This window comes from Lutjanus erythropterus, chromosome 11 (assembly GCF_056507025.1).
Source record: "Lutjanus erythropterus isolate fLutEry1 chromosome 11, fLutEry1.hap2, whole genome shotgun sequence".
NCBI lineage: Eukaryota > Metazoa > Chordata > Actinopteri > Lutjaniformes > Lutjanidae > Lutjanus > Lutjanus erythropterus.
Window position 1 is genome coordinate 18858926 of NC_139327.1, and position 17418 is coordinate 18876343.

Sequence of the window (17418 nt, forward strand, 5' to 3'; positions counted from 1 at the left end):
CTGATCATCCATAAACCAATGGATGACTTCACGGTCATTGCACATTATTTTGATTTCCTTTTACATTTTCTAATTTATTGAAGAAGAACCTGACTACACGTCATATGAACATAAAAACATTGGGTACATAATTTACAACCTTATTTTTGTACTTGAACAATGAAAATATATGCTAAGTGCACAGTGAGTGGTGAATTGGTCTACAATTAGCTACAATACAAAAAAAATGTGTCAAATGGACATAAAGTTTTCATGTCATTTTGGCAGTCTGAAAATTTGTGTGGACTCTACATAAAAAAAAACTGTCAGAAACACAGGCTCACATTAACAGCAGCACACACACAGATACACTCTTCCAGAGTTTTCCAGGTTGCTTGTGGGAGGAAATACGATCCCAGAGGGTGGGGCTGCCCCGTGGATCATCGCTCACTCTCTCATCTATGAGTGCCTGTCATGCCTCTCATACACACACTCTGGTCCAGCTCAGTGTGGATTGTCAGGGCTGCTGTTGAACACCTCAACATGGCCTGTCAGCTGGGGATCAAGGTATGAAAGGCTCTTGGCTTCCACAGCCACTTGAGGTAGCGCCTATATTTACCAAGCATGCCAGTGTTAAAACTTCAGATAGTGTCTAATAGAGGCTGTGCATCAGAAATAGGCTTTGCTGGGGAACGACTTGTGAACTATTTAATGACATGTGAGGAAGATAGTCTTGGGGAAAGTGAGCTGGCAGATGCAACACAATATCAAACCACTTGTCAGGAGGAATCCCAGTTGCCTTCTGTTGGGAGACTTCCACCGTGGGAATCTAAGAAATGAAAACCATCTCAGTGCACTGATACTGTGTCGCTGCAGCACCGCCACCAGAGCAGAAACATGCCAATTTCCTTTTTCAACACAAATGACTGATGAGAAAGTAGGCTGCTGTTTTCTTTTTTTTTTTTCTCTTGCCCTCCTCAGTCATTGACAGAGGGAGCTTGGTGACAAGGGGTCATCTTCTTAATCATTTTCCTCTTCATCATCTGCTGAATATCGCACAACTTTTACCTGGAAAGAGAAAATCTGGCATTTCAGACCACGTTTATTGATGTTTTTTGTTGTGGAGCCTAAAGGTAAGAAAAAAAGGAAAGGTTTATTTTGGCTTTGGCAAGTTAGACATTTGTTTTAACGCAACTAGAATATTTGGATAAAGAATTAAATAAATCATTGTTGGTGAGTAATAGTCTTGGATATTAAAACTGTTGAATTAGGCAACTCCATAAGACAAACAGACTGAATTTGACTGAAGTGTATATTTTGTCTTCTTATTTTTAATACTAAGTCTGGGACAGGTTCTGTACGAAGAGGCTGTAACCCAAGTTATAAACCAGAATAAAGTAATAACTCACACTGACAATAACTCAAGTGCATCTCTGAGTGTTGAGGACTTGGGTTTGCTGGCCCAGATACTTTGTCCCCGAGGACACTGTGGCCTTGTTTCAACAAATTGCATTAGGAGCTCTTGGGGACTGAGAATCTTCTGATTTTTTGGGCATGATTAATTTTTATAACAAACAGAAGATCTAGCAACTCTAGTAAGTTACAGATATTAGGTTGAGTCCAGTATAAATTGCTGTAATCCAAATAATAGTGTATTGTTATTGTGTGACTTTATAAATATCATATAGGGATTACAGAGGTTTTATATCATCACACACTGTCAAAGTAGTGGTAGATTTATTGCAGTCACCTGTTTCCATGCCTTGTTTATCTTGGACTCAAAACTGCAATCAAATGTGTGCATTATTTTATATAAATCTCCTGCAGTTAGATTTACACGAGATTCTGGATTTCATTTTTGTCATCATTCTGTAGAAACAATAAAGGGAGAGGTCAGTGTTGGAAGAAGACAGAGGTGTTGAAAATGTTAATTAAATAAAAATAGTAATTTACTTAAAAAGTAAAAGAGCTCAATACAGAGAAATCTTCTTCATGACTGTTATATTAGAATGTATATGATATCATTAGATTATTATTACTCCTAAAACTAAAGCAGAATTTCTCTGCTGTAGTTGTTGAGATGGGGCTCATTTTGAACTATTTTATATTCACTGCAAATAATCTTATTCAGATTATCTCATTCAGATGATTATTAAAATAGTTAATTTTCTGACAAGCATTTTAGTTGTACTGATAAAAATTATTGGGTGGGTTAATTTATAACAAAGCTTCATATTTTATAAGCACTTTAGACCTTTTATGTGTAAAATTTGTAATGTTATAAAGCTGCCAGAGAATGTATTGAAGTGGAAAGTACAATCTTTCCCTTTAAAACGTAATGGAGTAAAAGTATAAAGTGACATGAAAAGAAAAGACTGTGTACTTAGATAGTAGATTACTTGAGTAAATGTACTTAGTTACATTCAGTCACTGGAGAGAGGTCATTAAGTTAGGGTCAGATCTTTATGTACATGTGCGTGTGTGCTTGCAGCAGACAGTGGCTGCGTGCTGTGTGTAGTCCCTTTGTTATGCAGCAGTTAGTAAGATATTTTAGCAGTTTCTCTACACCAGTGTGCTGTAACTGTTCATGGTTCATGGTTCAGGAGTGCAGAGTTTTGAAATGACGGCCTTTTGTGTTGAAATGACAGCTTGTAAACTTCAAAGTCATCTTTAGCAAGCCATTATGAAATGGGAGAAGTTAAAGCCTCCAGAGCCAGATGATCCTATGTGTTGCTGTGAGTGTGATATCTACCAGTACGGATGTTGCTGTGACTGTGAAGATCTGGATGAAGCCTTTAACAGGTACGAAGAGCTTGAGGAAAAGAGTCAGTACCACTAGAATATAGTACTGTACTGGAAAGTAAAAGAAGCCTTTTGTTGCTTGACTTAAATGTTAGGCTGACAAGGACTCCACACGCCATAATGGATCTGTTAAGATAATGTATTTCAATTGTTAGCTCACTAGCTACAACTGATAGCTATTGTTTGCAAAAGTGTTATTTTCCTCCCAAGACTGTTTTGCCTAGTCTCCCCTACTGTGCTGTGATTGTCTAATATTCGTTGCCTCGATGACTTGTAACTTGTAATTCCGACATGAAGGTTGTGAACACAGTGTTGCGCTCACAACCAATCAGAGCACAGTCTTTGCAAACTATCACAGCACAGTAGGGTGGAGCTAAGCAGAACAGTCTTAAAAAAAATGCTTGGCAAAATGAGAGCTAACTAGCCAGCTAATCTACATCAATTGTTAGCTACATAATTATCTAGCATTCTGTTAACATTAGGAGAAAGTTGACCAAGGTTCCTCCAGCTACCAAGCTAGCTCAATTGTGGCAGGACTTAGAAACAGTCAATTATTGAGTGATAATGCACAGCACAGAGAGGAGGAGAAATGAGGGGCCCACACCTCATATTTCCCCCCTAAAGGGTTAGTCTGGCCCTTGTTAGAAATCCTTTATTGAGATTACATCACAAAGTAAAAAAGAAAAAAAGATAGAAAACCTATTATCTTCCTCAATATAATGGCATTTTAAAGCATCAATGTAAGCTACTCTGTAAATCCTAAATTTAAAAAAGGAAAGACCAGTTCTTAATTCAAAATCAGTGTGTTCAAAAACTAATGATGTTCCAGTAATTAAAAAAGCATCTGTCTCAGCCACAAAAACAATGACTTGATGACTCCTGTTCTCTGTAGGTGGCTGAGAGACAGACCACCTAAATGTGGGTATCATTCTGCCGTACTTGGGGCCATAATTGACAACCTGGAGATCTCCATGATCCCAGCCCTGGTGCTGCTGCCTCTCCTGCTGCGGGTTGCAGCGCTGCACTACCTGCTGGGAATCATCATCCTGACCGCTCTGCCTGGCCTGGTGCTGTGGTACTACTACGCCACACACAAAAAGAGGAGGCGTACCCTCTTCTTCCTCACTCTGTCACTCTACTCCCTGTTCTACATGTATTACCTGTTCATCACAGAGATTTTACCACGTGGTGACGTCAGCCAGTTGCAGCTGTGCACTGTGACCGCTGGCATGATTTTCACCATCGTCTGTCTGGTTCACACCAAGAGAGGCCCGGGACTTGTGACCACTTCAACACATGAAGCACACAGTCATGGTCAGGAGCCTGGCAAGGACTCTGCACACCGTAATGGATCTATCCAATCAGCAGCCTCCTCCTCGGGGACTGCTGCGGCAGAGTTACAGGCAACAAAAGAGGCTCTGACAGCCAAATGGAGCAGGTGTCCTCTGTGTAAAGTAATGCGACCCCCACGAGCCGGACACTGTAGAACCTGTGGATCCTGTGTCCTTCGACTGGACCACCACTGCATCTGGTGGGTTGGATTTAACATAAATATTTATATATTTCTTGTGTTTCTTCTTCTCACTTCTAAGTCAATCATTCTTTTTCTGAGTTGTGCATTCACAACAGATCATGAAAATGAATATAGACTTATGATGGATTAGATAACCCTCTAATTACTAATCACAGGTCTAAACATGTTGATGGTCCTCCTGATCTGAATTTGTCTGGGCTTGACATCTACAAATAGGCTGAAACATTCATACTGGTCAGTCAACAGTAAATTCATCATGACATATTTGATGTGAATCAGCCATTAAACTTTAATTTAAAAATTTCCCGCTTACACACAGTTGTGTAGTTGTATTTGTTGTGTGCTGGATCAAAACAGCACCACACAAGAGGGAGTTCTGTTGTACTGAATATCTCTGGCTGTACAGCCAAATCACAGTCGTGCTGATATTTAGTACAACAACACAACCTCAAGTGCAATATTGTTTTCATACAATAGATCAAAATGCACCATTTATTAGTTAACAGTAGTAAGCAACAAAAGTTGATATTGTTGTTTGTTTGTTTATTTACTCATTTATTCGCCTCCACCAACACAAATAGTTCTGTAACTGGACTGGGACTTGACTGTTGCCAAGTAACACACAAACATTTTCCTGCACATGAATGTCAGCTAACTAGCTAATTTGTGTAGGTTGAAACATTAAGATGAATCCATTTGCTGATAATGAAATCTGTTCAGGGATCAGTCTTGTAATTGATCCGTATAATCCATGCATATATTTATTTGGATAATTTCTTAACCATGGTAACAGGAATGCATGTAAGCGTGGGTATTTTCCTTGAATAATAGGTCAAAAGCTGTTAAAACTGCTGTATTTGTATTCTGGTCTTTGCACTTTGTCAGATTAAAAAGTGTATGACAGGGATCCCACAGTAATAAGGCCTGAATCATCACTGTACAAGACGTCCCCTTTACCCTGTAAAGCAGAGTAATACATGTAGTTAAAAGTCCCAGTGATGTTATACTGTATATCAGCACTCTGCCCAGTCAAATAACTAGCACTGAGTAGTGCTTGAACAGTCTGCAACCTTGAGTCTGCACTAAAAATATTCTCAATAAACCACTTTGCATCTTATGCACAAGTGCTGCATTGTCTCCTAAACTCCTTTTACACCCCTTTCGCACAGCAACTCAAGAATCCACAAGCTACTCAGAGGAGCTGTATGTGTGAACACAAATATCTGCATTTTTTGGCCTGAGTTTAACCCTACCAGCTCCCTAGTGCTAAATCTAGGCAAGCCACAAGTGTGATTAGTTTAAGAAAGTCTGTAATACACTTATGACCTGAGACGTAAAATAAAATGTGGGTATTCAGTAATTTTCCCATTCCCTGGCTATAGATATATCCATTGCATCATGTATGAGCATACTTTATCTATTATCACTACACTAGAATATATGATATTAAGTGAAGAAAGACATATGATTATTTATGAAACAATATGAACAAAAGTCATTCAAATGTAAACCTAAAAAACTACATATGGTGTCATCTGGTCTGACTGGTACCTTGTGTTGTGTGTCTGTGTTGTGGTTGTATGTGTTGAGGTGTTGCAGGATAAACAGCTGTGTCGGACAGGCAAACCATCGCAGTTTCCTGCTGACTTTGTCTGTGTTCGTGTTGACCTCTCTGTATGGGATCAGTTTGGTGCTTCGCAGCCTGTGTCCTCGTCAGTATCTAATGACGGCTCTCCTCTACTGCCCCGCTGTCTACACTCATTCTAGGTACAGTAGAGCTCTCTTTTTTGTTCTGTCTCCACCGAAAGCTGCAGGTGACTTAATGTAAGAGTAGATGAGAAGTCAACATTGCAACAGTTCTTCAAAGGTGCAGTGTCTAAGAGTTTGGAGATATACTGGCAGAATATGGCAGGACTGAAATGTAATATTCCTAATTATGTTGTCATTAGCGTGTAATCAGTGTGTATATGTTTTTGTCTAGTTATTAGCCAAATTTTTCATTCAACCCGTATTTATTTCTCAGGGACACATTGAGAGGTGGCCCTCATTTTCAATGATGCTGAGATTACATTAGACAACAAAAGCGGAAATACAAATACAAATTTACAATACAATACAAACTTTGTCATTTCCCACACAGTGAATAGCCTAGCATTGTCCTAAAAGAAATTTTGAGTGCAAAAAAGTTGAAAATGCTGTTCCTTTACATGCCTTTCAAACATTATATATTGTTGTTGTTACAGTAACTCCTTGTTTGTGTTTACAGCACAGCACTTTGCTTCACCTGTGCCTGGTACAGCAGTATTGTCACAGCTGGTTTGTTTTACCTGTTGGTAACGCAAGTTGTGAACATCAGCTTCAACGTGACAGAGCGGGAGTCTCGGCTGGCTCTGAGGAATAAAGCGGGCCAGAGCCGTCTGTGGGGACTCGTCATCGACACAGGAGAGTATTCACGTGGCTTCTGTCAGAACTGGGTTGAGTTCCTCACCATGGCAGATGCTTCGCCTTCTCCTCGCTCCAGCCTCCCTGACTTGGTCTAGTTTTGCTTTAGACTCTCCAGTAACACAATCATAACACACTGTTAATGCAGCATGTGTGAACATGTCCATCTCACGTATTTATTAGGATATATCAGCTGATTACTTCCAATGACTATTGCATTCCAGCCTCTTCATATAATACATTAAGAGCTCTATAAGTTACAGGATAATATTGAGGTACTGCTTAATAAACTACACATTCATAATTGTTTTAGGGTTGGAATTTGTTGCACAGTTGTCTGAGAAAATAACCTACAGGCATAAGGCTGCAGGCACTGCCATGTTATTGTACATACTGTATTTTCTCTACTCACAGAAAGTGAACATTGTTATGCTGTCTGACTGAAAAATATTTTTGACTGCATGTCAGTTTAAAAAAAATGAAATAAAACCTTGTAATTAATGAGAGCTGACTCCGTGGAGTTCATGTAAAGGCAAAAATGGAGATCAGTGTAAAAGATGCAGTTTTGCACCAGATGAAAGATATTGTGACAGTAACTGAAAGTGTTTGTCCTCTGTGCAGTGACCACAGGACTTCTCAGATTTAATTTGTAAGTTTGAGCTGCCACCTTACTGCAACTCCTCAGATGTAATTTGATAGACTCAGCTCTGACTCTGCTGTCATGAACTAAATCCATGTTCGCAACATGCTTGTCATTAGCATGTTTTGCACATTTGAATGTTAACATGCTTTATAATATGTGGCATTTGACATTTAGCATTTTACCATGCTAATATGTACTGCAGAGATGGCATTAAAGAAGTGGGTGTAGCCTGCCAGCAGCAGACTACAAGGTCTGTAAAAAGAAGTCTGATTGTATGTCAACTTATGAGAAAATGACACTACTTCTCACTTGACTTTATTGCTTCAGCAAACAGTTTCTTTTTGAGTTTATGATCTCAATTTCTACTTTCAACTCTTCTTCTATACAGCATGATGTTCATTTTGTAAATGACAATTGCATTTAAAGTAAAATAGACAATTAAGCAGGGAAGGGCATGGCTACCTTATGAGTGATCAGTCACTACCATGGCAACCTATCAGCCACAAAAAAAAGAGAAAGTAATGGCTAAACTCAAGCGTCTAACACAATAATACACAAACTAATGGGTGACATCACGGTAGCTACATCGACTTCTTTTATGTTGTAGTGATGTAATGTATGATGTAATGTTGAGCATGTTAGCTTGAGGTTTCTGCCTGTTGAAAGGAAGGTTTCTCACTGCTGTCACCTCAGTGCTTGCTCTTGGTGGGAGCTATTGGCTTTAAAAAGAGTAAAAAGAGCCAGCTGAGGTCATAAACCTAGGAGAAATGGAGACATGCTGGAGAGATTATATATCCCATCTATATATCCCATCCTAGCACTTCTATAAAGCCTAATGTTAGACTGTTCAGTCAGCATTAGATATAACAAAACAGGCATTAAAAACTGGCACAGACAGATAAAGCCCTGCATCTGACCCCTGTGAGTGAGTCAGTGTGGGTGTAACATTACAGTCATAACTTCCTGCACCAGCATCAGTCATCTTTACTGTTATGACTGATGCAATCTTGTTTTTTCCTGTATTTACTTAATATTATTGTCTGCAGTGCTCTGATATTGATTTTTTAATCTAATGTTTTTTGTCTATTGCTGTCTCATAGTGCCAGCAGTGCACATTTTTACACTGTCCAGACCTGCACATTTTGAGACATGCAGAGATTGTTTCTGTACAGTCAATTACAGATATTATTTATTTATATTAAGCTGAAGGCCACAATCCTGTCCAACACTGTGATGTGTAACATTTAATGTGTATAAGTAAATCTCTTTACCCTTACGCTGCATAAAAATCCAAACTAAACAATATATGTACTCTCCTATAATGCCTACACTCCAGTGTTTCACTCCATTATTTTCCATTATCAGTTATTATAATGCACATCTGGAGCCATCAATCTAGCTGTTTAAATCAATACAGTTCCTCCATTTAAATCACTCAGTCCATCAACTGATATGCTTATCTGGTCTCTTAACTCCATTGTAAGTCCATGCCAGTGGCTGGTATGGATGATCTTTCCTCTGGTGCCACCCTCAGGTCAGTCTGTGCATTAAAGCTGTATGGCTCTAGACCTACACTGATCGGCTCAACCAAGCTTTAATTGTCAGTTATCATATTTTACAGCAGTAAAACTTGTGAACTTTTCTAATTGAACATGTCCCTGCATTTTTAAATTGTCTAGGATACACACTGTCCACCTGCACATCTACATCTTTTGTAAACAGGTCATTTAATCTAATTTTCAACAGTCGTAATATGTAACATTATTGTCATATAACCTGTCTATACATATCTACCATTTTTAAACACTAGTGTGGCATAATTATCCCTGCCACAAAATATATTATTTTCCCATGATATTTTCTCATGTGAATAACTTACAGCCAAATGTCAGTACAATGTCTGATCAGTTTTATAAGCTTTGTTCGTCTTGCAGTGCCTAAAGATGTTTATAAAGCTTTGGTTCACCGCAACAACTACTGATCAGACTGAGATGAAATGTGGTATGTAGATAAAGAAACCTGTCATGATTCCTTTAGCCTCATCTGCAGTTGAAAATACCCTCTTGGCCAACACATTTATCCATGACAAGGTGTCTTAAAAACTATGAGCAGATTTGTATTTAATTTGCTGTTGAATATTCAGCACCACCATGAAATTTTACACTTTCATGCTGCTCAACATAAAACCCAAGGTAGAACTCTTTTCATTTTGGTCCCTCCAAGAGCTTTCCTCTACCGCCATCATCAGGCCGATATGTTAACTTTATCCACAGCAGACTCAGCACATTAAACTCCCTGAGTTTAAAATTTAAAATGTATTTTGTTCATTCTATCACATTCATATCAGAGGTGAATATCTATGACTGAGAATTAAAAAAAACAAAAAAACAAGAACTTCACTCTTGTGTCCTGATTCAAATCTCCTTTTATTTTATTACAATCATTCTTTTTTTTTTTTTTTCTTGCCTTCAATGAATGTATAGAACATACTGTATTCATGTATGGTGTGTGTGTATACATGCATGCCTCACAGCTCCTTGGCACACAGGACAGATATCTCATCACAGAGACTTCTACTGCTTTGGGCAAAGAGCTGTTAACAAAATATTAGGTCATTTTTTTTCCTGTGATGATCTACAGTCTCATGAAGCAGTTAGATGGGAAGTTTCAGTTATTCATAAAATTTTAAATCGAGCAATTCATATATTCCCTTCATCTACTTTCTGGATGGTGTGCTAATGTACTCCATTTCAAGATAAATGCTGCTCATTCAAACTGTAACTAAAACAAGCCAGAATTGCTTATATAGGCTTTATTTATGGTAATATAACAAGATCAGTCATGTGTGAACAATCTAAAGTTGGAATAACTGGAGGACTTGTCCCATTTTCCCAACATGACATGAACTCATTTCACCCCAGACAAACCATTACCTTTATTACACAGTTAATTGTTCCTTTTGTAAATCTGTTTGACACTTTAACAACTCAGTCTGTTGTGTAAATAATGATTAAAAATTTGGAACCTTTCTGCACTGCTTGTGATGACTCATGAATTACTGTTAAATGTTCATTGGAGAGATTTTTGCAGCTGCAGTTTTATGTAAGTGTACAAGTACAATATGCTTTTCTGGCACATTGCCACAATTTTTCTCGCCTCGGGGCAAAAAACATGCCTGTTTAAACTGGCAAGGTATGTAAGAGAGGGGAATCTTTGAACTGTGGCATGATTCTGCCTGTAGTGTACTAGACAGTTTCCAGCTTATTTTTAATAAATCTCCTTATCATTATTTCTGGAATTATATCTGAGCAGTGGAGGTACGATCCTACAGAAAGTCGAGAGCTCAGCCTTGTGACCAACTGACCTAAAAGTGACAATAAAACCTTAAATACAGACTTAGAAATGTTTTCAATTGTGCACTTCAATTCAGTGAAGTAGTGGAAGGAGTGTTCTGATCTTTTACTTAACTTACAGCATAGATATACTGCACTCAAAATGTTGCATATGTAAAAGGACAAAAGGATTGGCATCAATATACTTAAATCCCTTCAGTGCAATCAGTGTTACTTTAATGTAGCAGCTGATAAAGATGGTCATTATCATTATGAGACTGGAGACCCTCATAAGATCAGTCTTCAAACTCTGCCTCGTCCAGGATGAGGGTGGTGTGTTGGTGGAGTTCCTCAAAGTGCTCCTTCCACCACCCGACAATATTCCCAGTCTGGGGTCAGCAGCTCTCCTCCCAGGCCTAACAAAGCTTGAGCTAGCCCTGCTTTCCCTTCCTGAGTCATCGAATAGTTGCAAGAACTTCTTTGAGTCCACCTGAAAGTCCTTCTCCATAGCCTCCCTGAATTCCTCCCACTCCCAGGAGACCCCCGGGCCAATGAAGCCCAAAAAGTCTCCTTCTCCGGCTTGATGGTTCCCTTCACAGTCGCCATCTGTGCCTGTTGTGGTGGCAACCAATGGCTTTCTGGCCTTCTGACCACAGTTTCTCAAGGCTACCTCTGCAGTGGAAGTTTTGACCATGATCCATTCCAGCCTCCTCCAGGAACTGAATGATTTAATATTCCAGTTAGGCTATACTCCATTTGCTAATGGAGGCTGTGTGACATGATTAAAGGGATAGTTCACACCAAAATCAAAAATACATATTTATCCTTTGGCCTGTAGTTCATCCATCTAGATTGTTTTGGTGTGTGTTGCAGAGTTATGGAGATATAGGCTGAAGAGATGTCTACCTTCTCTTGAATATAATAGAACTAGATGGCATTCAGCCTATGTTGCTCAAAGCATCAAAAAAATACATTTGAAAAAGTCAACAGCAGCATCTCTTTCCAGAAATCAAGACCCGCTTACCCAAGATAATCTACAGACTTTGTTGTAAGCAGTTTCATGTAGGAACTACTTTCTTTCAACAGCACAAAGCAGTTTCATGTAGGAACTCCTTTTTTGCTAGTAGTTCCTACACGAAACTGCTCACAACAAGGTCTGTGGATTTTTTTTTTTTTTTTTTTGCACTTTGAGCACCACAAGGCAAGTACCATCTAGTTCCAATATATTAAAAACAGGGCAGACGTCTCTCAGACGTCTGATATCGCCAAAACTTAGCAACTCACGCTAAAACCATCTAGATGGATAAATTGAGAGCTACAAGCTGCATACAAAGTTGTTTTTATTTATCTATCTAATAATTCATGCGCTTTCAGACAGACGAGGAGAGGAAAATATTTACAGACTTTAAACACATAAAAGTCTCTCTCGGTTCCCAGGAAAGCATTTCAATGCACCAAATGTTGATGCATGCATTAGGAAGCCAATCTGCAGGGGCATTTGTGTTGCCTCTGTGTGTTACTATTGCAACTGCTGACGGATGAATTGTATTCTGTGGTCCCTCTGCCACAGAAAGCACTGGAGGGCAGCCATTGCTTTGTTTACCACTCTTGGTTACTGTTTTCACAGCATACACTCACAAACAGGAGGCTGCAACATGAAACTGAATTATGAAAAACACAATGCTTTCCAGCTCTAACTATGTGACAGGCAGGAGAGAAGGTTATCTCTGCACATTTGTTGATCAGGTTTTGTTGATTTTTCTTGGCTTGTTTCTCCTGCTGGCTGCCCACTGCCGTGCATTCATCTTTCACATGGTTGACTGAATTCTGCCCTGGCAGAGCTAAAAGCTTACCTTGTGGCTGTGAAACTGTATGTTTCTCTGAAGCTTCACGTGTTTGAACCCATCCCAGCTCCAGGGTTTGTGTGGGCGTGGGTGTATGTGTGTGTGTGTGCGTGTGTGTGTGTGTTTGTTTGGGCTGGGAGGGAAAAGGTAATGTCACTCTCCACTATAAAAAGGGTTGTCAGGCAGAACTTCAACATCAGATCTACATCCACACTCTTCTCCATCATCCTTTCTGTGACCGATCAGAAGCTATGACTTTACTCCTGAGGCTGCTGGGAGCTGTGCTCTGCTCCTTGGTGGTTTCTTCTGAAATTGTACCCCAGGCAGACTTCAATTTACAGGCGGTGAGACACTAAATTGTTTTTATTTTAGGCACAACATTAATTTATGATGCCTGTATGCATTTTGTTGTTTTATTTTCAATTTTTGTGTTCAGTTCAGTTTAGATTCAGTTGGTTTCCTCATTTTAGTTTAGTTTTCATTGTTTAAAACTGTTTAGTTTTACTTGAGTTTTTACAAGCTTACTAGCTTACTAGTGTACTAGCTTATTTTATAAAATGGGGGGTATTTGTTGGGTGCATGATTGAAGACTTTCCAAAGATGTAGTACAATACAAACAACATTTTGTGAAGGCAACTGACTCACAACCATGTAGTCTCAATAAACATATGCACCAATGTCTCCTCATGGTTGACTAAAACTACAGACATTTCCTGGATATTTTTATTTCAATTTAGTTGGTTTTGTTTTATTTATTTATTTATTTATTTATTTTTCTTATACCTAGCTCACAGCTGGAGCTGCTTTTGGCAAAATACAAGATTTTCTTCAGAATGTTTGATGGCATACATAAACCAACATTTGCTAAATTAAATGAAGACAAGGCACAATTGACTTAGACTGACTGTTGTAAACCTGTTTATAATTCCTTCCTATTTTGTAAAAATAAAACCGTTTACTTGAAGTAGTTGCTTATTTGCCACATTTTTTTCTAAACCTTCCATCACATTTTACACATTAAGTGTGCATAACAATCTTGCAGATGACCACATTTCAAAATTGCATGGCACAGAAATATGGAGATTGAAACACACTGTGCTACAGTGAGTGTTACTGTAAGTATATGCAGTGTTTTTGCCCTGCGTGTGTCCACAGGTGGCAGGGAAGTGGTACCTGATTGGATTTGCCACTAATGCCCAGTGGTTTGTCAGCCGCAGGGCCAGTATGAAGGTGGGCACGGCCATGTTAACCCCGACTGCAGACGGGGACCTGGACATCTCATACGCCAGCCTCAAGTGAGTGTGAGACAACTGACAGGAGGAGAGCAGATTAAAGGGACAGTTCAGATTATTTCAAATGTGTTTGTATGAGGTACTTATCAATAGTCAGTGTATTAGTTATGGAAGATCGGCATGTGACCAGTTTGGAGAAGCAGAGAGGAGTACCAGCTTGAAAACTAAGCAGTGAACTGCTGTGGACAGGGTCTGTACCAAAAGGTACTCTAAATTAATACCAGTGCACACTATTTTTGTACTAGTTTTACAGCTTTACTTTGATGGCAGGCAGTCTTTTTTTATGGGAAATTGCTGTCACAGAAGCCAGATATTGCTCTCTCCAAACCAATTAAATAGTCTGAACAATCCCTTTAAAATGAAAACCTAAAAGGGAGTCCAGTGGTGACATGTTTACCATGTTTCAATGGTTGCCTTGCAGCTCTAATGGCTCTTGCTGGAGGCTGAACAACCTGGCCAAGAAGACGGATGTGCCTGGAAAATTCACGTACACAAGTGAGCGTGAGTCCATCCAAACACACACACATAAAAACACATAGAGGCACGCATGAAACATTCACAATTAATCCATCCAAAGCGTTTCTGCTGTCACATGATCCGTTCTGGCTTCCTCCCTCCATCAGGCTGGGGGAATGAGAATGACTTGTGCATGGTTGATGTCAAGTACGACGAGTATGCCCTGACTCACACCATTAAGACCAAGGCAGGCGTCGCCACCGTTGTCAACAAACTATATGGTAACGCCACCATCATCCATGTTAGACAACGTCCTGAGTCTCGGTGTGTTCAGCACAGTCATGCAGATTAATGTCATGTGTTCAACAGGCCGCAGCATGGACCTCAGCGCTGACCTGCTGGAGAAGTTCAGGCAGTTCTCCTTGGACACTGGCATCCTGCCTGAAAACATCGCTTTCCTTCCCAAAAATGGTACTTATTATATCAATATTTAATATAAAAATAATAAGGGTACTGTTATGCACTAATCACCTTTCTCATTTCTATTTTTCTTTAGCGGAATGCCCAGCTGCCTAATTCTCAGCTCATCATATGTCGATGATGCTGTCTGAAGACCTTTGTTGCAAATATTCTACAACTATGAGATCATGGCCATGAATGAATAAAAAAAAAGTTTTGGTTATTTACTCTGCTCTTTCAGATGTACTAACAAAAGCTCATTAAGTTGCTAAACACGATGTAAATTTTGGCTTCAATATAAAACACTTTGCTTGTTGCAACTGAAAACAATCTTTTACGATTCACTTCAGACATGTTCTGAGACATATAAAATGCTTTTACAATAATTATGTATCTGATATGTTTTTTCTACAACAAAGTTCAATTACCTAATTTAATTTTTTTTAAAGATATCTAGTTGTACACAAGATGTCTCCTCCTTCACTTAAGTCCACTGGCATCTAGACAAGCTGTAAAAATAAAATCATGCTTGCATGTACTCACCTTCAAGGTTCCCTGGGGAGCTTTAGACCTCCAGTATCAATATGGATCTGTTTTTTCATGAATAGTTCTCAGTTTCATTTTTCTAATGCATGCACACATGGGTGATGTGAGGCACATTCCAACAATTTCACATTAATTCACTGATTTACAAATGGCACTGATGTGCCAAAAAATGCAGCAATGCACCGACAAAGGCAGAGAGAAGAGTGCAAGCATGTAACTATGGAGGTATGAAAATGCAGATGTCAAACATACTATGAAATATCAGCTTTGCAAATGTTTAGACCTGAATGTAAACATATAGCATTTGTTTGTTTACAGCAAAACTCCACAAAATACCTTTAAACTCTGATTTAAGGTGAGCATGGAGAAACGTATGGAAGCCCATTTTCTGCCAATGTAGTGAGAAAAAAAAGTAAATAATAAATAATAATGAAAAAAAATTCTCAAAATATTGACTTAGTATCTCAAACTAATTAGTTATAATGAGCTAGTTTCTAAAAAGCAGTATATCCAAATAATGAGAAACTTTCTCAGAATGAGTATGCATATAAAAAAAAATGACATTTTATTTCAAAATAACTTAATCTTATAAACATTTAACTATTTTGAGACATCATCTCAAAATTTGTTAGTATCTCAAAATAAAGACTTAGTACCCAAATCATTATTGTGTGCTGCTAGGTCATTATTTTGATAAGCAAGTCATTTTGAGATAAATAATCATTATTTCAACAAAGTTTCTCATCATAATGACTTAAAGGATCTTCTTTTTCCTCATTACAGTGGCAGAAATGGGCTTCCATTCCCTGTTCAGCACATGAATGTATAAACAGCCTTTTAGTGTCACGCTCTGCACATACATCATTCTGTACAGTGAAGCCCAAACACCCAAGTGATACAACAATGAGCAAAACACACTTCTGAGCAGAACTGGATTTTAACAATGTGGGCAGAATAAGACACAAACAGCTAAAATACTTTGCTTTTATTACCTTTTTTAACAAATACGCTGAAGTACATCCATAACAACACAGTTCAGATTTCCTTTTTATCAAGTGTTTACATCTACACGCTTTGTACAGATTTGTATACAAAACAATAATTTACGTCCCATAGAAGTCTAGTTACACTTAACTATACAACAACTTGTAAATGAAATAAATATAAAAACAGAAATAATCACAGGTGATAACAAAAAATGTAAAAAGCCATAGTACAAGTACACCACCAGCACCTGTCTTCTGAAGTTGCATCTAAAAAGATATACATTTTCCCTTTCTACTGGTAAAAGTACATCTGAGTGTGTGTGGGCAAAAAACAAAGAGTTCAGTCCATAGATTCATAACAGCAGCACCAGATACACTGAATGACTCCTTTTTAGACCAGACAGTTATATACGGATACTGATGAGAAGTATTTTTTAAAAACCCAGCCTAATATCGGTATCACACTGATACTTGTAGATTATGCTTTTTCTATGATTTAACAAATACCGTGTCAATTCATATGAAAAACAAACCATCTGTACGAACAGCTCATCAATGTTGAAAACATTTTCCTCATCACAGAAATCAGCTTTTTCAAATTAATGGGATTTCACTCCCCAGGAAGCATGAAGGGAATACTGTCAGTAAGTCAGGGCTTCATCTCAACTGCTTTGGACTATAGTTCTGAACAACTTACAGTACAGTTACTGACCGGAAACTGAAATATCGGACAATGGGGTAATGTTCGCATGGTGATATACTGTAGATGCATAATGTGACCTTTTATTCACTAACATGACACATCCACTATTTCACTGTGTATTTTGTGTTCATTCCATGATCAGAGACCCCCAGTGTGTAGAAAGCTAAGAATGATTGTTTCTTCTCTCTCTGTGCTGTACACAGCCAGCTTTGTGTTTCTGTTAACACAACAAAACACACTATGTTACAGAGTGGTGGGGTCAGAGCACCAGGAAGCACAACAGATGCTTTTGTTTGTCATTCACTCTCCCTCATGCACACACACACACACACACACACACACACACACACACACACACACACACACATACAGACTCTCATTAGCCCTTTTTACACAGAGG

At 38.6% G+C, this 17418-nt stretch overlaps 2 protein-coding genes across 5 annotated transcripts; both read left to right on the forward strand.

Annotated features, from left to right (window-relative positions):
- The first annotated feature begins 486 nt into the window (after positions 1-486).
- On the forward strand, positions 487-7263 carry LOC146318918 (palmitoyltransferase ZDHHC23-B-like). 3 transcript variants are annotated; one of them, XM_084731130.1, is made up of 5 exons: positions 487-1112; positions 2628-2781; positions 3674-4312; positions 5906-6082; positions 6582-7263. In XM_084731130.1, exons 2-5 carry the CDS (start codon positions 2663-2665, stop codon positions 6853-6855), a joined length of 1209 nt encoding a protein of 402 aa, XP_084587256.1. In that variant the 5' UTR covers positions 487-1112; positions 2628-2662; the 3' UTR covers positions 6856-7263. The 3 variants fall into 3 exon arrangements, with proteins under 3 accessions (XP_084587256.1, XP_084587257.1, XP_084587261.1); XM_084731131.1 differs by having other exon boundaries at positions 5915-6082; XM_084731135.1 differs by lacking the exon at positions 2628-2781.
- A 5498-nt stretch (positions 7264-12761) lies between these two features.
- Positions 12762-15321, forward strand: LOC146318919 (lipocalin). 2 transcript variants are annotated; one of them, XM_084730284.1, is made up of 6 exons: positions 12762-12920; positions 13732-13871; positions 14290-14369; positions 14492-14605; positions 14694-14795; positions 14881-15321. In XM_084730284.1, exons 1-6 carry the CDS (start codon positions 12828-12830, stop codon positions 14898-14900), a joined length of 549 nt encoding a protein of 182 aa, XP_084586410.1. In that variant the 5' UTR covers positions 12762-12827; the 3' UTR covers positions 14901-15321. The 2 variants fall into 2 exon arrangements, with proteins under 2 accessions (XP_084586410.1, XP_084586411.1); XM_084730285.1 differs by having other exon boundaries at positions 12763-12920; positions 14290-14363.
- Positions 15322-17418: the final 2097 nt, after the last annotated feature.